At 37.3% G+C, this 20,161-nt stretch overlaps 1 protein-coding gene across 4 annotated transcripts; it reads left to right on the plus strand.

The window, feature by feature from the left end:
* The first annotated feature begins 10,478 nt into the window (after positions 1–10,478).
* Positions 10,479–18,436, plus strand: TSLP (thymic stromal lymphopoietin). 4 transcript variants are annotated; one of them, XM_072597378.1, is made up of 6 exons: positions 10,479–11,905; positions 12,095–12,240; positions 12,993–13,031; positions 13,785–13,928; positions 17,441–17,564; positions 18,231–18,436. In XM_072597378.1, exons 1-6 carry the CDS (start codon positions 11,866–11,868, stop codon positions 18,266–18,268), a joined length of 531 nt encoding a protein of 176 aa, XP_072453479.1. In that variant the 5' UTR covers positions 10,479–11,865; the 3' UTR covers positions 18,269–18,436. The 4 variants fall into 4 exon arrangements, with proteins under 4 accessions (XP_072453479.1, XP_072453482.1, XP_072453481.1 ...); XM_072597381.1 differs by having other exon boundaries at positions 10,480–11,458; XM_072597380.1 differs by having other exon boundaries at positions 10,481–11,222.
* Positions 18,437–20,161: the final 1,725 nt, after the last annotated feature.

The following is a 20,161-nucleotide window of genomic DNA, read 5'->3' on the forward strand; positions in this document are numbered from 1 at the left end:
ATTTTATTTGCATAATTCCCAACTGCATTCCAAAATGGTTGTACCATTTTATAACTCTACCTAATGTACCTATCTTCAAAGAACCCCTCAACATTGACTGTCTTTTGTCATCTTTGCCATTTTACAGAGTGTAAGGTAAAACTTCAGAATTGTTTTGATTTACATTTCTCTTATTATTAGGTTTTGGCATGATCCTTCATATAGTTATTAATAGTTTATATTTTGAGAAACTTTCCTTAATTTTTTTTACCACTTCTCTATTGGGGAATAGTTTTTGAATATTACTTGAAATATACTATTATGCGTAATGAAGAAAAAGCCTGACCTTAACAAATGTCAAATCACCATTTGGCACCAAGTCAAATAATGATACTCTAATACATTGTTTAGAAACAATTAATCTTAGGATTTTTTTTACCTTTGCATATTGTATTGGCTAATGAGAATATAGGACAAGTTTCCCTCATTATACTTTGAATTACCTTGATCTTTTTTATAAAGAGAATCCAATTTTCCTATTGCCTTTCAGTACAGTCTTAGATATATTGTCACAAAGACAATACTCTAATAGTTGAAAACTTGAGGTGTGAAAGGGTCTTTTAAAAAATTATTAATGTGTTTTTTTACATTGCAAACATTTCCAGATTACTCTCATTCCACAAGAGTTCTCTTGTAATAAAGTAAAACAATTAAGAGAAACCTATAATATCATGACCTCATCTGAAAGTATATATGCAATATTTCATATGTGTAGCACACAACCTCCCCCCAGTTTCTCTATTTTTACGGTGTTTTGTTTTCTCTTCTTCCATTTTTAAACTTAAAAACAAAGAAAGGGACCATCTTGCATAAGTGGGATACAAAGTGAGATGCAAAAGTAAACTGCTTAATTTCTTGTTACACATTTAGGTGGAGAAAATAAACATTAGACACAGACTTCTTCTAAGGCTGTGTCTAAAGATAGGTGTCTCCTTCCTTGTGTGTACCATTGTGTAATCACCTCAGTAGATGCTTTTAAATCTGTCTGACTTGCCCAAACAGAACTTTGTACCCTTACTTTATCCAAATTCAGCTGTGTCCTCTCTACCCACCAAGCCTGGGACTATACTAAGTGGAAATCAAATTGGTGGTTAAAAAGGGAGAACCTAGAGTACACTAAAGGGGAAAAGGCCAAAGTATTAGCTTCAGAATGTGAAAAAGAGAAAAAAGGAAAGCAACATTAATTAAGCATCTGCTATGTGCCAAGTAGTCTTTTAAATGTTTATCAAAAAGTTGTCCTTTTAGGAGTTTTGATTTATTCACTCATTTTAGTGTTTTTGATTAATAGAAATTGATATTGAAAAAAAGAAAGACAAATTCCTTGTAGTAAACATGCCTAGTCAAGCAAAATAAATTCCTTCATTGGCTACATACAAATATAGAGGTGAGGAGGTGAAGAGTATATCTCATCCTTAGCCTCCAGAATCATAGTTGGTCATTGTATTAATCATAGTTTTTACAGCTTTTAAAGTTGTTTGTCTTAACAGTGTTGCTAATGTATAAATTGTTTTCCAGCATCTATTCATTTCTTTCTTCATCAGTTTATACAAGTTCTCAAAATTATTCATTTTTATAATAGTGATGTTGTAATATAAATTGTTCTTCTAGTTCCACTTATTTTGCTCTGAATCAGCTTATATAAATCTTTTCCAGACTTTTAAAGGTCATCTATTTCCTCATTCCTTAAAGTTTCATATTAGTTTCTATCGCATTCACATACCACAACTTATTCAACCATTCTTCAATTGCTGGCCATCAGTTTTTAGCTCTTTGCCACCATAAATAGAGCTACTTTACATATTTTTATGCATGGCAACTTTTCCTACTTCTTTAATCTTTTTTTAGGGGTATGGGTCTCAAAGTGGTATAGCTAGGTCAAAGGGCACATTATTTTCCTGTATAATTCCAAATTGTTTTTAAAAATGGTTATATCCATCACAGGTCAGCCAATAGTATATAAATGTGCCTGTTTTGCCCCAGACTCTCCAATATTTGTCACTTTCCTTTTCTATCAATTTTGGAACTCTGATGGATGTGAGGCAGAATGTCAAAAACACTCATTTGCAATTCTCTAATTAGTAGTTATTAGGACATTTTTCACATGGTTATATATAATCTGGATTTCTTCCTTTGAGAATTGCCTGTAACTATCCTTAGACCCTTTATTAACTGGAGAATGGCTCATATTCTTACAATTTGAATCACTTCCTTGAATATCTTATAAATGAGAACATTATTAGAGAAACTTGTGAAGATTTTCCCCAGTTAATTATTTCCCTTTATATCTTAGCTTCATTAGATTTGTTTGTCCAAAAGCTTTTTAATTTTACGTAATAAAAGTTATCTATTTTATCTTCTGTGTTCCCCTTTATCCCTTCAATTTAGTACACGTTTATTAGGGGTCTACTATGTGCCAGGCACTGGGGATACAAATAAGAAAATGAAAGACAGGCCCTGAAGGAGCTTACGTCTTAATGGGAGAAGAAAACACAAAACGAAGCTGGAAGGGAAGGGACAACACCAGGGGCACCCAGCAATGGGGGTGGATGGTGTAGTGATTCAAGTTCCATGGAGTTCAAACCAAACAAGCTACAGATGGAAAGTTAGCTGAAAATTCCAGATCCCTGCCCCCTATAAAGGAAAGCTTTGAAAATTTAGTGTTCTAAACTCCAATCAGAGGGGAGAGGAGAATGAGTGAGTTGAGAAGGTGTTGAGTATCCCAAAGCTGAGCTACCTCCATGATGATGAGATTTTAGGTCATCAACTTCTCCTCCTAGAAATGTTCCATAGACTTCAAACCTAGCAGTGCTGCAGATGAACCTTGTCATTAAATTTTCTTCTATCTATAGATCTTAAAGGTAATTTCCCTCATGTTTCTCTTGTTTACAATGTGAACTTTTATATCTTGGTCACATTCATTTGGAACTTATCTTGGTATAAAGCATGAGGTATGTCTGTTGAATTATTTCTAAACTGCTGTCTAATTTTCCCAAAAATATAAGAAAAAAATCAAATAGTGAGTCATTTCAGGAACTAGATTCTTTGTGTATGTCAAATGCTAAGCTACTATATACATTTTCTCCTAAATATTATATGCCTAATCTCTTCCACTGGTGGATCTATTTTTAAATGAATACCACATTTATTTCAAGAATTATAGTTTTGCAAATAATGGTAGTTCTAAGCTCCCTTTGTGACCATTTTTATCGCCATTTTTTGAAATTATTATTTACCTCCATATGAATTTCAACACTTTTTCCTAATTCTCTGAAATCATATTTTAGTAATTTGATTGGCATAGCATTAAATAAGTAAATGAATTTAGGTAGTAATGCCATTTTCAGTATATTGACTCATTCTACTAATATTTCCCAATTACTTAAGTCTATTTCTGTAAATATTTGTATTATTGTGTGCAATCTCCCAAGTATGGCATATATTTTGTTGTACTTTAAAATGAAATTTCTCTTTCCTTCTGTTCCTTTTCAATTTTATTCATATTTATCATGCAAGCTTGATGGCATTATTTTACCTCACTTTAGTTAATTCTTTAGGGTGTTTTAAATTCATCATATCATACGCAAAAAGTAATAATTTTATTTCAGCTTTACCTATAGTTATTTCCTCAAATTTCTTTTTCTTTTTCACCAGAATAATATTCTACTACAATGTCAAATAGATATAATGATAGTGGACATCCTGTCACTTCTGGTTTTATTGAAAAGGATTTAAGTGCATCTCCATTAATTATAATCACAGCTCTTGGTTTTCAAAATATACGATTTATCATTTTGGGGCAGCTAAGTGGCACAGTAGATAGAGGGGTCTGAAGACATCTTTCTGAGTTCAAATCTGGCCTCAGACACTAGCTGTGTGACTTTGGGCAAGTCATTTAAGTTTGTTTTCCTCATCTGTAAAATGACCTAGAGAAGGAAGTGGCAAACCACTTCACTCTCTTTGCCAAGAAAACCCCAAATAAAGTCATAAAGAACAGGACATGACTAAACAATAGCAACAAACTTGTCATTTTAAGGAAAGATTCACTTTTCCTGTTTTCTATTGTTTTTAACAGAAATGGGTATTATATTTTGTCAAAAGCTTTCTCTACATCAATCATTATGATTTTGTTATTAATACGGTTAATTCAGATTATGGTTTTCCTAACAGTAAGCTAAGTTATCTAATATTAAATAGAATTAGAGTTAGAATTAAATGCAGAATTAGGGTTAGAGGTAGAAGCAGGGTAGAAGTAGGGTTAGAGTTAGGTTTAATTGACACTGCATTTCTAGAATCCCAGAATGGTTGGAAGATCACTTGCCCCAGAGTACACGATGCTTTCACAGGAGCTATTGCAGGAAGTAGAATCCAGATGCCCTCTTTAGTAGCCATTCCAACCACTGGATGAGGTTGCTGCCATATTGCTTGATCTTGCTTCTTGTTACAATGTAACTTGTGGCTAATATTTCCTAAGTAGTCAGTCTCTATCAGGCAGTACGCTACTGTGAACTATCACAGGTGACTTTTCTTGAGAAAGACCACAGAGCTCATTTGTACAAGAGATCATAGGTATTGCATAGGTATTGCCCGTGGAAAATGAAAGAATTCTTTGAGTTTTCCTTACTTTTTGTTTATAACCTCATTCACATTATTCCTCTCCATATATTCTGTTATGCAGCCAACAAGGACTTCTAGTTATTTCCTGAATACGACATGCTATTTCCTTCCTCCATTTATGTAGCCTCCTTTTCCTCTCTCCTCTTCGCATCATTTCTAAATCCATTTTCTTCTTCAACACAGGTCAGGTGTCATGTTGCCTGTGAAGGCCACCCTGATTCTATCAACTGAAGATGCGATTTATTCCCTCAGATTTCTAGGAGAATATTGTTTGGATCTTTCTTTTGCTCCCAACACTCAGTCAGGAAACAAACATTTTTTAAAGCAGCTACAAAGAAAATCAAGACAGCTCTCCAGGAGTTCAGAGTCTGATGTAGGGAGAGGAGGCACATGAAAACAACTGTGTACAAAATGAATTAGAGATAACACAAGGAATAACTAACATTTAAGAGGAATCAGGAAAAACTTCTCATAGGGTTTTTAAATGGGACCTGAAGGAGGCCATGGAAGCCAGGAGGCAGAGATAAAGAGGAATAGCATTTCAAGCACTGCAGACTCAAGTAGGGAAATGGAGTAGCAGGTAGGCCCATGTCACTAGATCACAGAGTACATGAAGGGAATGTCATATAGAGGAGTTAATGTGAAACGAGGCTGGAGAGACAGGATAGAACCAAGATTTGGAGAGCTTTAAATGTTAGGTTGAGAAGTTTGTATTTTGTTCTAAAGGAAAAAACTACCGAGAGTTTTTGAACAGGGCTCAGGATTATGCTTTAGGGAGAATATTTTGATAATTGCGTGGAAGATACACTAAGGCCAGGAAAGACTAAAGACTCAAAGAGAGGGATGAATGTGAGAGGAGATGAAAAAACCTAAACACTGCTCCTCTATGTATAAGAGACATAGAGGAGCAATGGGAGTGATTTTATAGAGCTGACTGGGCAACTAAACAGGATGAGGAAGATCAAGAATAACTCTAAGGTTCTTATGAAAAAAATGGTGGTGAAGGTGATAAGTAAGTTTGAAGGAAGGACAGATTTTTTATTTTTTGTTTGAAGGAGAAGAACAATGAGTTCTGTTTTGGTAATGTTGAATCTGTGAAGCTGATAACCCAATACAAGCTCCTCATTCTAGAAATGAAGAAACTAAAGCCAAGGAAGATGAACAGACTCTCCCAAAGGTCACCCAGATACTAAGTGTCTGAGAACAGATTAGAACTCAGAAAGATGAGTCTTCCTGACTCCAGGCCTAGCACTCTATTCACTGTGTCACCTAGCTGCCCCATACTTACAGTGTACCTTAACATATACGAAGCATATTCTTCAGAATCCCTATGAGGTAGAGAAGGAGAGTACTATTATCCTTCTTTTGCAATTGCGGAAATAGACTCAGAGAGGTTATGGCTTATCAACAGTAATTCATACAGCTACTGAGAGTAGCAGATGAAATTCAAAAACAGTTCTCCTTGTGGCAAAACTCTACTAATTGAAAGAAGCCTAACAAAGTTATCATGGGAGGTCATGTTTATTTTATACAAATTGGGGTTTATATGGAAAAGGAACCTGCCATGGTGAATGGATTGCTGGATTTAGATTCAGGAAGACCTAACTCAGGCAACTCTGTAAGACTTTGAGAGACAGTACAGTGCAAAGGAAAGAGTTTTCTATTTGGATCCAAAGGACTTGAATTAAATTGCAACTCTTCCATTTACTAGTGTAGGACATTCAGCAACTCTCATCTCATTTCTCCGGACCTCAATTAAGCTGAAGCTTAAATACATAATGAGAAGATGGGACTCATTGAAAAAGACCAGGATGTTGGGAAAGATTGAAGGCAAAAGGAGATGGCAGAGGATGAAATGCATAATATCATGGAAACAATGAACATGAACTTGGACAAACTTCAAGAGATGGTGGAGGATAGAAGGGCCTAGTGTGCTATGGTCTATGGGGTCACAAAGAGTCAGACTTGACTGAATGACTGAACAACAATTTAGAGCATTCAGCCAGATGACCTTTGATCTTCTAGCAATAAATCTATGTTTCTATGATTCTACAACCTGCCAAATTACAGATGATTTGTGAGTTGGTGGAGGCAGTTCCCATACCAATAAAATCACATATTCTTGAAATATTGAAGTATTTATGGAGAAATGGAACACTCTGCTGCCCTGATCTCTCTGTCTCTGTCTCTTTTTCTCTTTGTTTCTATCTCTCTCATCACAGAATGCTCTAGACAAACTGTAGCATAGGCAGAATTGTTTGGTCTTCAAGCTGGCCTTGCTATTCAGGGTCTTTTCCATTCTTTGTTCCCTAAAGTTGCCCTCCCCATCCTCCAGATTTCAGGACTCTCATATTGCTCTATCTCTAGTCCTTAAAGGAGGAAAGAGCTCATCAATCTGATGTACACTAAATTAGCTTAATGGGGTGTGTGTGTGTGTGTGTGTGTGTGTGTGTGTGTGTGAATGTTTTTCAAAGGAAGTTTTGCCAGAGATTGCCTAACTCACAGGAATGAATTGCTAATGATGGGATTTCATGGGAGATGGGCCTCTTCAAATACAACAGTGTTGGAAATCATCCCTGAACTGACTCACATAACGGTCACACTACTTAGAATGCTTTTGGAAAATGAAGGTCCAGACATTAGACATAGGCAACTACTACATAAAAAGCTTCATTAGGCAAGCTGACATTTACAGTAGTCGTCAGAGTTCCCAATTAAAGAATGAGACACCCAAAATTAAGGACATTTACAGCATTTACTGGAACCTGCCATTCACGGTGTAAAGAAGTCATCACATCTTTGTGGACAACAATTTTTAGATCTTTTTTTAAATCAATCTAAAATAGAGATCAACCACTATGCAAGAGTTATCATTACCCATTTGTAATGTTATAGCTCTGGACACATATCCAAAGCAGCTGGTGGTGCATTGGACAGAACATTGAGCCTACAGTCAGGAGCACCTGAATTCAAATTCTCCCTCAGACATCCACTGTATGATCTTGGAAAAACATTTAACTTCTCATTGTCTGTTTCCTCAACTGCTAAATGGAAATAATAATAACACCTACCTCACAAGGTTGTTGTGAAAATCAAATGAGATAATATTTGTAAAAGTACAGTGGCTGGCCTATAGTAGGTGATTTAAGAATATTATTCCCTTCCTTTCTCCTATATATTCAGAGGATGTTGAAAAAATGATGAGCATAATGAAGTTATTTATTCAACACATATTTATTAAGTGCTCAATATGTGCAGAGTACTGGTTAGGTTCAGGAAAAAATATAAAGTTTATCGATATGACATATACAAAGACAGATAACCAAAATGAAAAAAAAATGAATGAAAAGGTATAGGAAATGGTGCTATGCTAAGTCTGAGAGGAATAACGTAATGCAGGGAAATCATATTTTGTAAGTATGCCAACAGAAAGCCAAGGCTCTAGAAATTTTTTGTTTCTGTACCTCAAAGGCTATTTGAATAGCTTCATGCCCTTGGTTGCTAACTCTATTGCCAAATGTCAAATCTACTGAATTTAAAGGGCCACCATTATGGAAGAGTGGTTAGACATAATTTCTCTAGCCTCAGAGGTCAGAATTAGGACCTATAAGTGGAAGATGCAGAGAGGCAGATTTCAAGTTAAAATAAGAAAAAACTTCCCAATGAATAGAACTATCTGAAAATTGAATGAGTTTTCTCAGAAGAGAGAGGCTTCCACCTCACTAGAGGTCTTAAAGTGAAGTCTGGAAGACCTCCTGATGGGTACATCAGAGCAAAGACTCTTGTTTGCATAAGTGTTGGACTAGAAGGCCTCTGGAGCTATAACTAGAACAAAGAAATCAGGGCTCTGAAGCAGAGCACAGAAATATAAAATAATTATTTCTAATGATTGTATAATTCAAGTGTTTAACAATTATATATATATTAACAGTATTTTTACACCTTCAGGAGCATAGCATAGAAACTAGGTAGCAAGAATAATTAAATTGGGAAGTTACCAGATAGTATCGCTCTTAGGTTAGTTGTCACATAACAGGTAAGTTTTTCCCCACCTGGGTCTAGTCTTTCTTTTTCTTCATAGTAACCCCTCCACTAGCACATCTTAGGTGCCCAAAGGGTAATTTTGTATCCTGAGGTCACTGTTTCTCTGCCTCTTCTTCACGGAGCAATCAGTGTACTGGAGTTCAAATGTACCCTATGGTTCATTTGAAGGATTGTTTAGTGTTGCCTGTTTTAGGCATCATTTCTGGTCTCAGACACCAAAACTGCTTGTTATTGCTTTGATGTCCTCTGAGGCACCTTCCAATTATCAGATTCTGTGACTCTGTGATATCCATCCCTCAGTTCTATTGAAACATTTCAAGAATCCTAAGCTGCTCCTTATTCTCCTCATCTCCTCATTGTCCATTGTAAATTTTTACCTGTTGTGGGGGGAAAGAGACTGAAGGAAATAGGATCTTCTTGTGCTTCCTGGAAAAGGGGTCTGCCACCTATCTTCAGGTATGCTCTATATCATCTGATAGCTTATATAAAGAGGAAGTTTCCCATATGTGAAAGAAAATCCTTCCCATTCAGGAAACTTTGAAAACTATGGGAAATTGAGAGACCAGAATTCATCACATATATTAAAAATTAGGTTTCCCACCCTATTTCTCCTTCACTGGTCCCAACCATGCCCACACATGAAATAAGTGTTGTATTATATTGGTCACTCTGAACTGCACACTAAACTATTTTCACATTTGTTTATATAAAGACTTTCTTGTATGTAGTAGAGACTCATGTGGTTGAACTAGATGATCTGTATGGTTTCTTCTGTCTCTTAGGATTCTTTGGTTCTATGATTCTTTCTGCATTGGAACTGTAAAATGCAACAAATTTAAGAGTATTGCAATGGAGTAGCAGTGCTCTAGTTCAAACCATCATGCTTCCACATCCATGCAAAATAAGTAGAAATGTACATCTTTCATAAAGCAAGCAATATTTTGCCCCCAATTTTTCTGCTAGGTGTAATTACACCAGTCCAGATGTGGATTGGCAACTTATTTGTAATTTACCATTTTCTCTCTTTTTAAAAAGTGTCATTTTTACATCATTTGTTTATAAATATACCCTTCATTCCCCAAACCTAGTTAGCATTCCTTTATAGCAATTTTTTAAAGTTCAGCAAAGCTAAACAATACATAGATTGTGCTTTACATCATATGCAACATTTCACACCTATCATTCCTTACTTCTCTGATGAAAGAAAGGAGGTGCATTCTTTCTGAGGTCAAGTTTGGTCATTATAATTTTACAAGGTTCAGTTTCATTTCATTGCTATTTACATTTACCATGAGTTTACATTAACCATGAATAAGGTTTCATTGGCATCCCACGGTACCCCCGAGTGGTTAGAAAAACTAGTTTCATTTTTTCTAGGGATACAAGGAACTAAGCCCCAACTGGCGTTGCCCTTTCCAGTCAAATCTTGCTGTGAATCATCTGCTGTTCGCTGCTCAAGTCGTATACACATTCCCTTCTCTCAGTCCAAACACCAGCAATTCCGGGTGAGCATTACAACTGACAGCTGTTTTACAAAGCCCTGGATCTGGTTTCTCTCCCATCCAATGCCCTTTCCTCTCAATTCCACTCCACCCACTCTTCTGGTTCCCGATATCTGATGCCTGTGACCTTTGCCGAGATTCATGTAGGGTGCTCTACCTCAGAGGCTCCAAGTGATGACTCCTAGGAACTTCCCAAAGGCTAAGAAGCAGCAGGATACAACAAGTGGGGGGCGGGGGGGGGGGGGGGGACGGGGGATAGGGAGGGGTATGAAATGTATCGGGGGCGGGACTGACTGAGAGGTGGGTGAGCTTCCTTGATGCCTTTGTCCTCCGAGTCTTCCTTCAACTTGGAAGTTAAAAGGATGCCTTGTTCAGGGACCTTCACAGTGAGACTGAGATGTCTAGAGCCTCCCCCCTCCTCATCTTCGCGTCCTCCTCTTCCCTTCCATCTCCTCCTCTTTTCCCTTTCCCACTCCATTTCTCTCTATCCCAATCTCTCCTTCTTTTCTTCCTTTCTCCCCCTCCTTTTTCCTCTTCCTTCCCTTCCCTCCCTTTTCCTCATTCCCTCATCCAAAGCATTAGACCTGAAAATGGTCAAAACAAAATCCAAGAGCAACACCCGATCTCTTCCCAGTTCTTTTGAAAATCCCTGCCCTCACTTCACTTTCTTGAATCCTAAGCTTGGTTAGTATTTCAGTTCGTTAACTGTCTGACAGCAGCTTGCGTCTCGTGACTGAGAGCTGGGCGTAACAGTATTGAGGAGCTCTCTGCTGCTTCTCCTACTTCTGTGTTGGACAGCACCTCTGTACCTCTTTCATGGAAATTTGACATTGGTGTCCAATATCAAATCCCTTTACACTCATTTGGAAACGATGCAATTAGGGAGAGAGGAGCTGGAACTCGAAGGAAAATAGCTCTTTGTCACCAGAATTTTACAAATACTTCATGCCAGTGCTGTGCTGTGCTCATAGCCCCATGGCTCCTTCCCTCTATATTTTAATTTCTGATGATTAGTCTCTTGAAGTAGGTATCTTCTCTGTACCTGTCTGTGAAAAGTATCTCTCCAGAAAGCAGAGGCTTTGTTAAAAACAAACAAACAAACAAACAACCCACCAGACCATTTCACTTTAAACTGCACCTGGTTCAAACATGGTAGCTCTAACCAAAGCTATTGTGATCTCCTTCAACCTGGCTGCTAGTGTCAAGCCATGATACTTCTCCCATCTCAAATGCACAATGGACTTTCTCCTATTCACAGGGTGAATAAAATGCCATTGAGTAAAATGGGAGCCTTCAGATGTTGTCAGATAGAAGGATGGTGGTGTCAAGTCTCCCCCAAAAGAATGATGTACTTAGGAATATCTCTTTCTCATTCTGTTAAGGTGTCTTTTCAGATCAAAGAAATTGTATGACTGGAGATGCTTCTTTGAAATGAATATACTTTTAAAAATCAGGATTCTTTGATAGATGAAAAGAAGGAGGGAGATAAGGGAAATTCCTGGTGATTTTACTTATGTTAAAATTCCATAGATTTGGCTGCTTCTACTTTTTTTTTACATCAGCAATAGAAAGTATGACATGCAAAAACATCATTGGCCTGTGAAAGAAAATCAAAATTCCCCGTAGGCGTCAAGGTACTTTATATGTAAGAGTCAGCCAAGCTCTGATGATCAACAGGGAGACTCCAACTTCTGGAAACAACATGGGTGAATATAAGACAACTTGGTATTCATTATTGAAAGGAAGGAAAGTCTTTCAGCATTGAAGTTAGTCCAACAAGTGCAGTGACTCAAAGTACAGGCATTGTATACTAGTGAATAGACCATGGGAATAAGATTAGCCAGCCAGGGGATTCCAAGTGGGATGACTGAGTCTTAATATATTTGTTTTGGTAGTTTTTTTCAGGTTGATCACCTTATTTCAACTGACTGGAATGGTGTTATCCTACAACTTCAGTAGCTGTAATCACTACCAAATGGCAAGTGACTATGAAAATATAATATATAATAAGAAACTGGAAACTTTGTATGATTCGGAATCGGTGAGTGACGGGATTTAGGATGAATCCCCATAGAAACACTAGTTGCAAAAAAAATTGTTTTCCAGTTTTTAAATTTAAGAAAAAACACAACAGTCACTAGGACACCAGGAAAGAGGGAATAGCTGAAGCACAGGTTTATTATAGACTTCCTAAAAGAGTCCCATTATCCCAGGGAAAGCTTGTGTTTGTGACTTCCTGGAAGTAGTTGAAAGATTGTTCTTAATTTATTTTATTGAGAACTTTATTCTAAGTTAATAAGATGTGAAATACAGTCAATGAATTTAATGCATACTCAATATGGGAATAAGGATGTTTTGTTGAATGTGAGGATGTGTGTGTGTAAAAGGATGTCTACCTTAGGCCAAAAACTTATTGAGTGTGTCTTGTACATATGCTAATTTTAAAAACCTGTTCTGACTTTTGAAAAAAGAATTTAGAAGTTTCCTAACTGAATATTTCTTTAGCTTGAAGGGAAGAAATGTGCCTTTTATGTGCCAGGCACAGGACTAAACAATTTACAAATATTATCTCATTCAAATATGGTAAAGGACCAGAATAAAAGAAGAAATTTCGCTCTGCCAATACTTCTAAACAATTCTAATTCTTTGAAATGGGTTGAAATAGGTTTAATGGAAAGGTTTGGTAGGAAGGCAATTATTCCCTTTTGATGAGATGTCCCTTCCTCTATACTCAGATTGAGAGCATTCACTCTTAGGAAAATTGCTATAGTAAGTTTGTCTTTTTTCTTCTAGTTATCGTCTGAAAATAATAATTTGTTCTGTGAAACCAAGGTGAGTAGTGTTATATCTGTTGCTGGGGGGTGAAGAGAGGCAACTCTGCAGTGGGATGGAAGTGGAGCTGTTGAGCTTGAGGAGGCAATGTTTAGAGATGGCTCTTCAGTAGGGACTGAGCCCCTGGACTGGATCGATCACATTTTAGGAACACAGACAGGATTCTTAAAGGGGATGGAGTAGACACCTTCTGGAAGGCCATGACTTTGACCTAATTAGAAACCTCAAGTAAGCCTCACTTAAGTTAGAGGGATCCTTCCAGCACAGATTTTCTTGGATATGGATGTGGGGAGGGAAGTAGGGAGGGAGCCAAGGGAGGAGGAGGAATGAAGGGATCAGAATTCAGTACTGGGAAGGTCTAGGGCGCCACCTATGGTTGTCACTCTGACAGTGAGCTTTGGGTCTGAGACTTCAGTAGCTCTAGTGAATAAAGGAATTTCGGAAAATCTAGTAGCGCCTTCTTCTCCTGGGCTTTCACATTGTTCTCTTTTTCCTCCTTCTCCTCCTTCTCCTCCTGCTTCTGTTCATACTCCTCCTGCTCCTCCTCCTTCTCCTCTTCCTTTTCCACCCCATTTACTCATCCCTCCTACTCCTCTCTGTTTGCTTTTCTTTCATTTCATCTTTCCCTACCACTCCTTTCCTTCCATTTCTCTTCCTTTCTCTCTCCCCTGCCACTCATTTTCCTAGCTTTCTCTTTTGCGGACTTTCCCCTTTCTTTGTTTTCACTTTCTCTTTCAATCCTTTCCGAAACAGAGTGATTGTCTAACTGTCATAGAGCAGCTTGCCCACAATTGGTCAAACAACTGTTCCTCTGAAATGGGGGAAACTGTTGAAGATTTCGTGAATAGGACTCGCATTGCCCTGAAGAATTATTGTCCAGTCTTCCAGGGAAATCAGGTACAGGCTGGCATCGATGGGGTTCCAACTCTCCATCATCAATACCTTAAGCTTTGGGGCTAATACTTAAGCAGTACTAACTGAACAAGAATTTCTGATCTGGGGTTTCTACAAAGGAGGTCTTTTGCTCCTCCCCCCCTTCCTCCCTCTTTCAGCACTTTCCACCTAACACTGAACAATAACTACGGTTTCGAGAACTTTGTAATTGTTCATGCTGAATAGAAAGTGGATTGAACCTGCTGTGAAAATGCAAAAACTAGTTTGGGAGTGTATTCTCCCTGCTACACCTGAGGGTGACTAATGAAGGAGACAGTCTGGTAAAGCGAAAAATGTATGACTTCGGGGGGTCTTCAGTTAGACTTCTAGCTCTACTATTTTAATTGAGCCTACGTGCATTAAGCACATGCATGACACTGGGTAAGTCACCACACTTTACCGGGAAAGGTTGCAGTTTCCCCCATTTGGAAAAGAGGGGGTGGGATAAGACCATCTCTAAAATCCAGCTCTAAATCTGTAGCTCTACGGCCATTCTTGAAACCTTAAGAGAGTCTAATCTTTCACTCTTTCCATTTTATAAACCTTCAGTGAAGCTGTACAGGGTATCTTTCAACCTTCCTTTGAACTAGACAGTCAGTAGCTTTGAAAATTTCTTGTGGTGGTGGTGCAGGCTTGTGTGTATTTTAAAGCTAAGTTCTTTGCTACAACACAACAATATTTTGCACATATTTTTCTAGGAAGGAAGGAGGGATGGAAGAAGAGAGGGAAAGAAGGAAGGAAAAATTACTGGTGCTGTCTGCAGGGAAATGAAACAAAAATAATTCCAGGATTAAAAAGATTAACAATTCAATTGAACGAACATTTATCAAGTACCAACTGTGTAAATATTACTGTGTACTAGGTAATAAGGAAATGCAAAGCATAGATAAGGTGCAAAATGCTCTCATGAAATTTATATTCTCTTTGGTTAAGTACAAACACAGATAATTATAATATTAAATGAGTCCACTACCAGCAGAATATTCCTAGTTAATAACTTGCACCACCTTTCAAATTGTGACTCTCTAGGAGTATCTGTGCCCATGTCTCCTCTCTATATATCTTTGTTTTAGGATATGGCTGGAGCTACAGAAGAGAAGAACTGGTTGGAATACAAATATAAGCTAATTTTGTTATAACATTCATAACAGCTGGCATTTTAATGGTGCTTGTCAGAATGTAAAGCTGTAATTGGCAATATGCAGGCTGGTAATGTCTTTCTATCAATCAGTCAGAAAGAGTGTGGTAGTAACAAAAAGAGCTCAGGAGGTAGCAGCCAAAGATCTGTGTCCAGATCCTGAGTCTGCCTATTAGCCAGTGTGACACAGGCCTCATTTGTAAAAGGAGTTAACTCTTGCCTACCCTGCCTCACAGGACTGCTTTGAGGAAAATATAGTTAACTTAATAAACATAATCTATTATTATTTTCCCCAAAAATGATTATATCCTGAACTGAGGGCATTTTCAACCTTCCACTGAGTCAGCTAGGTGGTCAGCACTGAGCCTGGAGTCAAGAAAATCTGAAGTAAAATTCAGCCTCAGATGAATACTAGTCATGTGACTCTGGGAAAGTGACTTAATTTCTGCCTCAGTTTCCTTTACTATAAAATGGAGATAATAATAGCACTTCATGGGACTCCTGTGAGGGTCAAATGAGATAATATTTATTGTTATTTACATCATATTACAAATATTATCTAGCACAATGCTTGGCTAAGGCATGTAATTGTTGTTCAGTCACATCTGACTCTTTATGAATCCATTTGGGGTCATCTTGGCAAAGACAATGGAGTAGTTTGCCATTTCTTTCTCCAGTTCCTTTTACAGATGATTAAACTGAGGTAAACAAGGTAAATTGACTTGTACAGGGTCACATAGCTAGAAAGTGTCTGAGGCCTGATTTGAACTCAGGAAGATGTCTTCCTGACTCCAGGGCCCAGGCCTCTATCCACTGCTCCACCTAGCTGCCCTGGTGCCACATAGCTGCCTAGCTTATAGTAAGTGCAAAATATATATTTATTCCCTTCCCTTTATAGTAAGATTATGAAACAGAATCCAGAAATTACAGTGGTTGCAAGCATGGGTCAGGAACCAAATCAGTGGAAGACCTATTTGACTTTTGATTCTGGATGAAGGTTGTCCAGCCCAATCTCTACATATTAAGTGGTCAAGAAACCCTTATGGATTGAAATGAATTCTCACAGATGGAACAAGGCAATGACAATACTAAGGAAAAGAGACTAATCAATGCCTGTAAGACCATGATACAGTCTAAGAAGAAGCAATCCTAGATGATATTTCCAAGTTCAAAGGAGAGATTGAGACCAATAGGACTATATCTTTAATACTCAAAAATTCATGATTTCATTAGTGTGGCTATACTTTTTCCACATCTTAGTTAATGATTTTATGAGCTATTATGGTTAAAAAGTCATTTCTCTACTCAGCCACTGAAGTAGAGTATTCATAGTAGAACAGAACTACAATCCAGAAAGTAATGAACCAAAATGGTTAAAATCAAGTCATACACAGAGAGATTATTGGAGGTTTTTGAGTTCCTAAATAACATGTTTTAGCACAGAAGAGGAGGTCAGTCTACCCCTGATCACCTACCACATGCTAGGTGGGATACAATTACTTTTTGAGCTCTTGGCATGTGCAAAATATTGTACTCAGATCAAGGAGAGGGGGTATGATTATTGACTGAACATCAGTAAACAAGACAGTATATAGTTAAGTGACAAGTTGTATGATTCATAATATAAATGTTGTAGGAGTTTTGAGGAGGACCAGAACAGTTAAGGGACATTTCATGAAGAAAGTATACCTTAAGCTGGCCTTTGAAAGATGGTTCAGGTTTAGATCGAGGGGAAAAGGAAACAACAGCAAAAAAATAAAAGATACAAAGGCAATGAGCACTGACAGGATGAAGCTGATCCGACTATACAGTAATAAAAGTAATAACAACACCCTGGAAATTTCAGTCTATATGGAAAAAGGTCTGAAGGATCCAACAAATCCCTGGGATGACAAGATCCATTCTAGGGCTGACTTGAAGGCTTAAATCTGTTTTGAGAACAGGCTCTTGGAAACCCCAAGAGTTTTACAATAAGCTTCCAATACCTCCAAAATATTCAGTTGATTTCAGAGCCTATTCGTTTTATTTTTCCTTTTCCATCTGGAGATCACCAAACAAAAGGACAACTGACATTCATATAGTTTTACATAGGTTTGCAATATGCATTATGTATGTTATTTTATTTGTGTTTCAAAACAGCTTCTTTTATTATCCTCATATAAGGAAAATGAGGCTTAGAGATGTTAAGTGACTTGCCCAGGGCAATACAACTAATAAAGGTCTGAGACTAGACTGGGTGCACGTTGGGGGCCAACCTTTGGCTTATAGCTTAAGGCTATAAAAAAGCAATTTTATAACTTGAATATTAGTATTCATTTAATATTCTCTTATTCCACAGACAAACCATATGCAGACACCACAAGAGAATATAGAAGAAAGAATTAAAAAAATGACGTGCTCTGAAATAGCTAGAAACTTATTAGAAATTTGGAGAGAATACTGGAGAGAAACTGAAAAGTCAAGTATGTATACTTTCAAAAATGCCTTGATGTTTTAAAAATGCTGTCAATAGTTTTTCTTGTTAATTACAAAACTTTTAAGAGCGTATTTTGTGAATATTTTAACACATATTTTCAGCTGATTTGAGGGGAGAGGTGGTCCCAGCAAATCAGGCTCCCTGGAAAACTAGAAAAATGCTGTAGGAAATTTCTCTAGTAATTCACCACTTACTAAGTCATGGGCTTTAGGACAGTGATTCTACTTTGAAACTCTACAGAAGTGTGATTCACATGGAAAAAGTAGAGTGGAGAGGAGTGGTCAGTGGTTCTGTTTGATATTTTGATAATAAGAGGAGAATAAATGCAGGCTCCAAAACCAATTATAGGCACCTAAGCAATATATACAATCTATGGAAAATGCAGTAATGACAAATAACATTAATGATCCCATGATTTGAAAATAAATTCTTGATTGCATAGTAATTATATCCAGAGAGTTTTGTGTTTTTAGATTCATTACATTTTATTCTTTCTTTTGTACCTTTTTGAACAGTAAACCTATGAAGATATGAGAAATAGTTGTTGGTTAAAGAAAAAAGTATAATGAATATGTATCTAAATTTCAAAATATTTCTTAAAGTAAATCATTTCACTAAAGCATCTTATTAATTTTGTACTCTTACTTCACAGCTAGAAGAGGGGGGAAAAGAAGAGAAGACAGAGTTTGAATAAGTGATATAAAACTACTGAAAAGAACTTGCAAGGAGAAAAAATGTAACCACATTTTTAGCTCAGATTTTTAAAATTCTTGGAATAAGAATAATGAGGTCAAATATGTATATCAATCCTGAAAAGTAGCTTTAATGTTTATAAAAATTATTTATATTTTTGAAACATTTGAAGAGTTGATTTTTAACTTGTTTTGTGAACACTTAAAATATGTATTGTCCTATACTATCATATAGGGTCAATATAATGGTTTTGCTGAACTTTGTTTTGCTTTTTTTCATTATTTGTAACTTAGGTTACTTTTTAAAAAAAAAACATTTTTGTTTTTGAGTTAACTGTGAAGGAGATGGGAGAGATAGCTAGAATTTAATATGAGGTAAAAACAAAATTAAAATAAAATATATGTACATTCAGGGATTTTGCAAAAGTTATTCCTTGCCCTGGATAATTGACTAAATGACCTCTAATGAGCCTGAAGCCAAGATCTTATGATTCTTTGAATTAGTTTGCATGAATAAATGTTGCTAGGTGGAGCAGTGGCTAGAGGGCTGGACCTGGGGTCAGGATTACCTAAATTCAAATCTGGCCTCAGACACTTACTATGACCCTGGTCAAGTCAAATAATCTCTGCTTGCCTCAGCTTCTTCCACTATAAAATGGGATAATAATAGCATCCACCACTCAGGGTGTTGTGAGGAACGGGTGGCTCGTCGTAAGTACTATGTAAGTGTTAGCAATTATTATTATCATGTTAGCTCCTTTTAGTATTCAGGGATGCTGAGGGGTTTTCTTTCTTTTCCTATTCACCCTTCCATGCTTGTCTTGGTCTGATCAGCCACAGTCTGACGCACTGTAACTTGACTCTAGCATAATGATGTCAGTGTGGTCCTCTTCAAGAACAAAGGACAACCACCATCACCACCATGACTAAATATAAGATAGCAGAAAAAAGGCACTGAAGTCTCCTGCCCCCTTAGGCTCTTGCTGACCTTCCCTGCCAAGCCCCAAGTCTGGAACATACTCACCATCCATTGTATTCACTCTTATTCATGTGCCAAATGAATAAGAATATGATTTTTTTAAGGGAGCTAGAATAAGTTGCAAAACTTTGCTGACTAGGTCCACTAAAAATCTATGTTATATAGCTTCAACTGAGCCTTCCCTATGGCAAGGCAATTTATTTATACATTGACCCTGGTGTCCTCTGCTCTTTCCCTGCTATATTATTTTGCTTGATTTCATTAGCTCCTATGGATTCAATTATCACCGTGTAAATTATTTTCAGGTCTATTTATTTAGTGCTAATCTCTTTCCTTGCCTCCAGTCTTGCATCTCCATCTGCCTGTTGGATATCTCAAACTGGATGTCCTGAAACCAAACTCATTTTCTTTCCCCAGCTTTCTGTCCCTTCTGTCAAGAGTGTGTGGGATGGAAAGCATGAATCCCTCTTACTCAGATTGACTGCTCAGAGGTGTCTCAAGATAAAAACAGAAAATCTCCTTTATTCGGTTCTCGCGAGAAACTGGGCAGTCCCTTCACCAGTAAAGCTGGAGTAGGGAGGCACCTTACAGAAGCAGAATGGCAATTTATATAGACCCTGACCCTGACTGAAATTCCCCTCCCACAGCTGACCATTATTCTCATTGCCTGAAAAGCACAGTCTTACATTCTAGGTGCGAAATCTAACCAATCCCTTTTGAAACCCGGTTCAAATTTCCTGCTCCTGGACGTTACAAAACCCGGGAAAATACAGGTCATTATATGCAAATTAGGCATTGAAAATATACGCAAATGAAGCATTGATGACTCATGCAAATTGGGCATTGAGAACTTATGCAAATCAGGTGGACCTGTGTGAGGACTGCAGACTAAATGCGCTTATGCAAATTAGG

Source organism: Notamacropus eugenii, chromosome 3, assembly GCF_028372415.1.
Source record: "Notamacropus eugenii isolate mMacEug1 chromosome 3, mMacEug1.pri_v2, whole genome shotgun sequence".
Lineage (NCBI taxonomy): Eukaryota > Metazoa > Chordata > Mammalia > Diprotodontia > Macropodidae > Notamacropus > Notamacropus eugenii.

Excerpts from the sequence above, each read along its gene's own strand:
- TSLP (XM_072597378.1), top strand. The coding sequence starts at position 11,866 with ATGATCAACAGGGAGACTCCAACTTCTGGAAACAACATGG. Across the intron at positions 12,241-12,992 it reads CTTTGTATGATTCGGAATCG|TTATCGTCTGAAAATAATAA; the intron begins GTGAGTGACGGG and ends TTTTTCTTCTAG. Across the intron at positions 13,929-17,440 it reads CAGTCTTCCAGGGAAATCAG|ACAAACCATATGCAGACACC; the intron begins GTACAGGCTGGC and ends CTTATTCCACAG.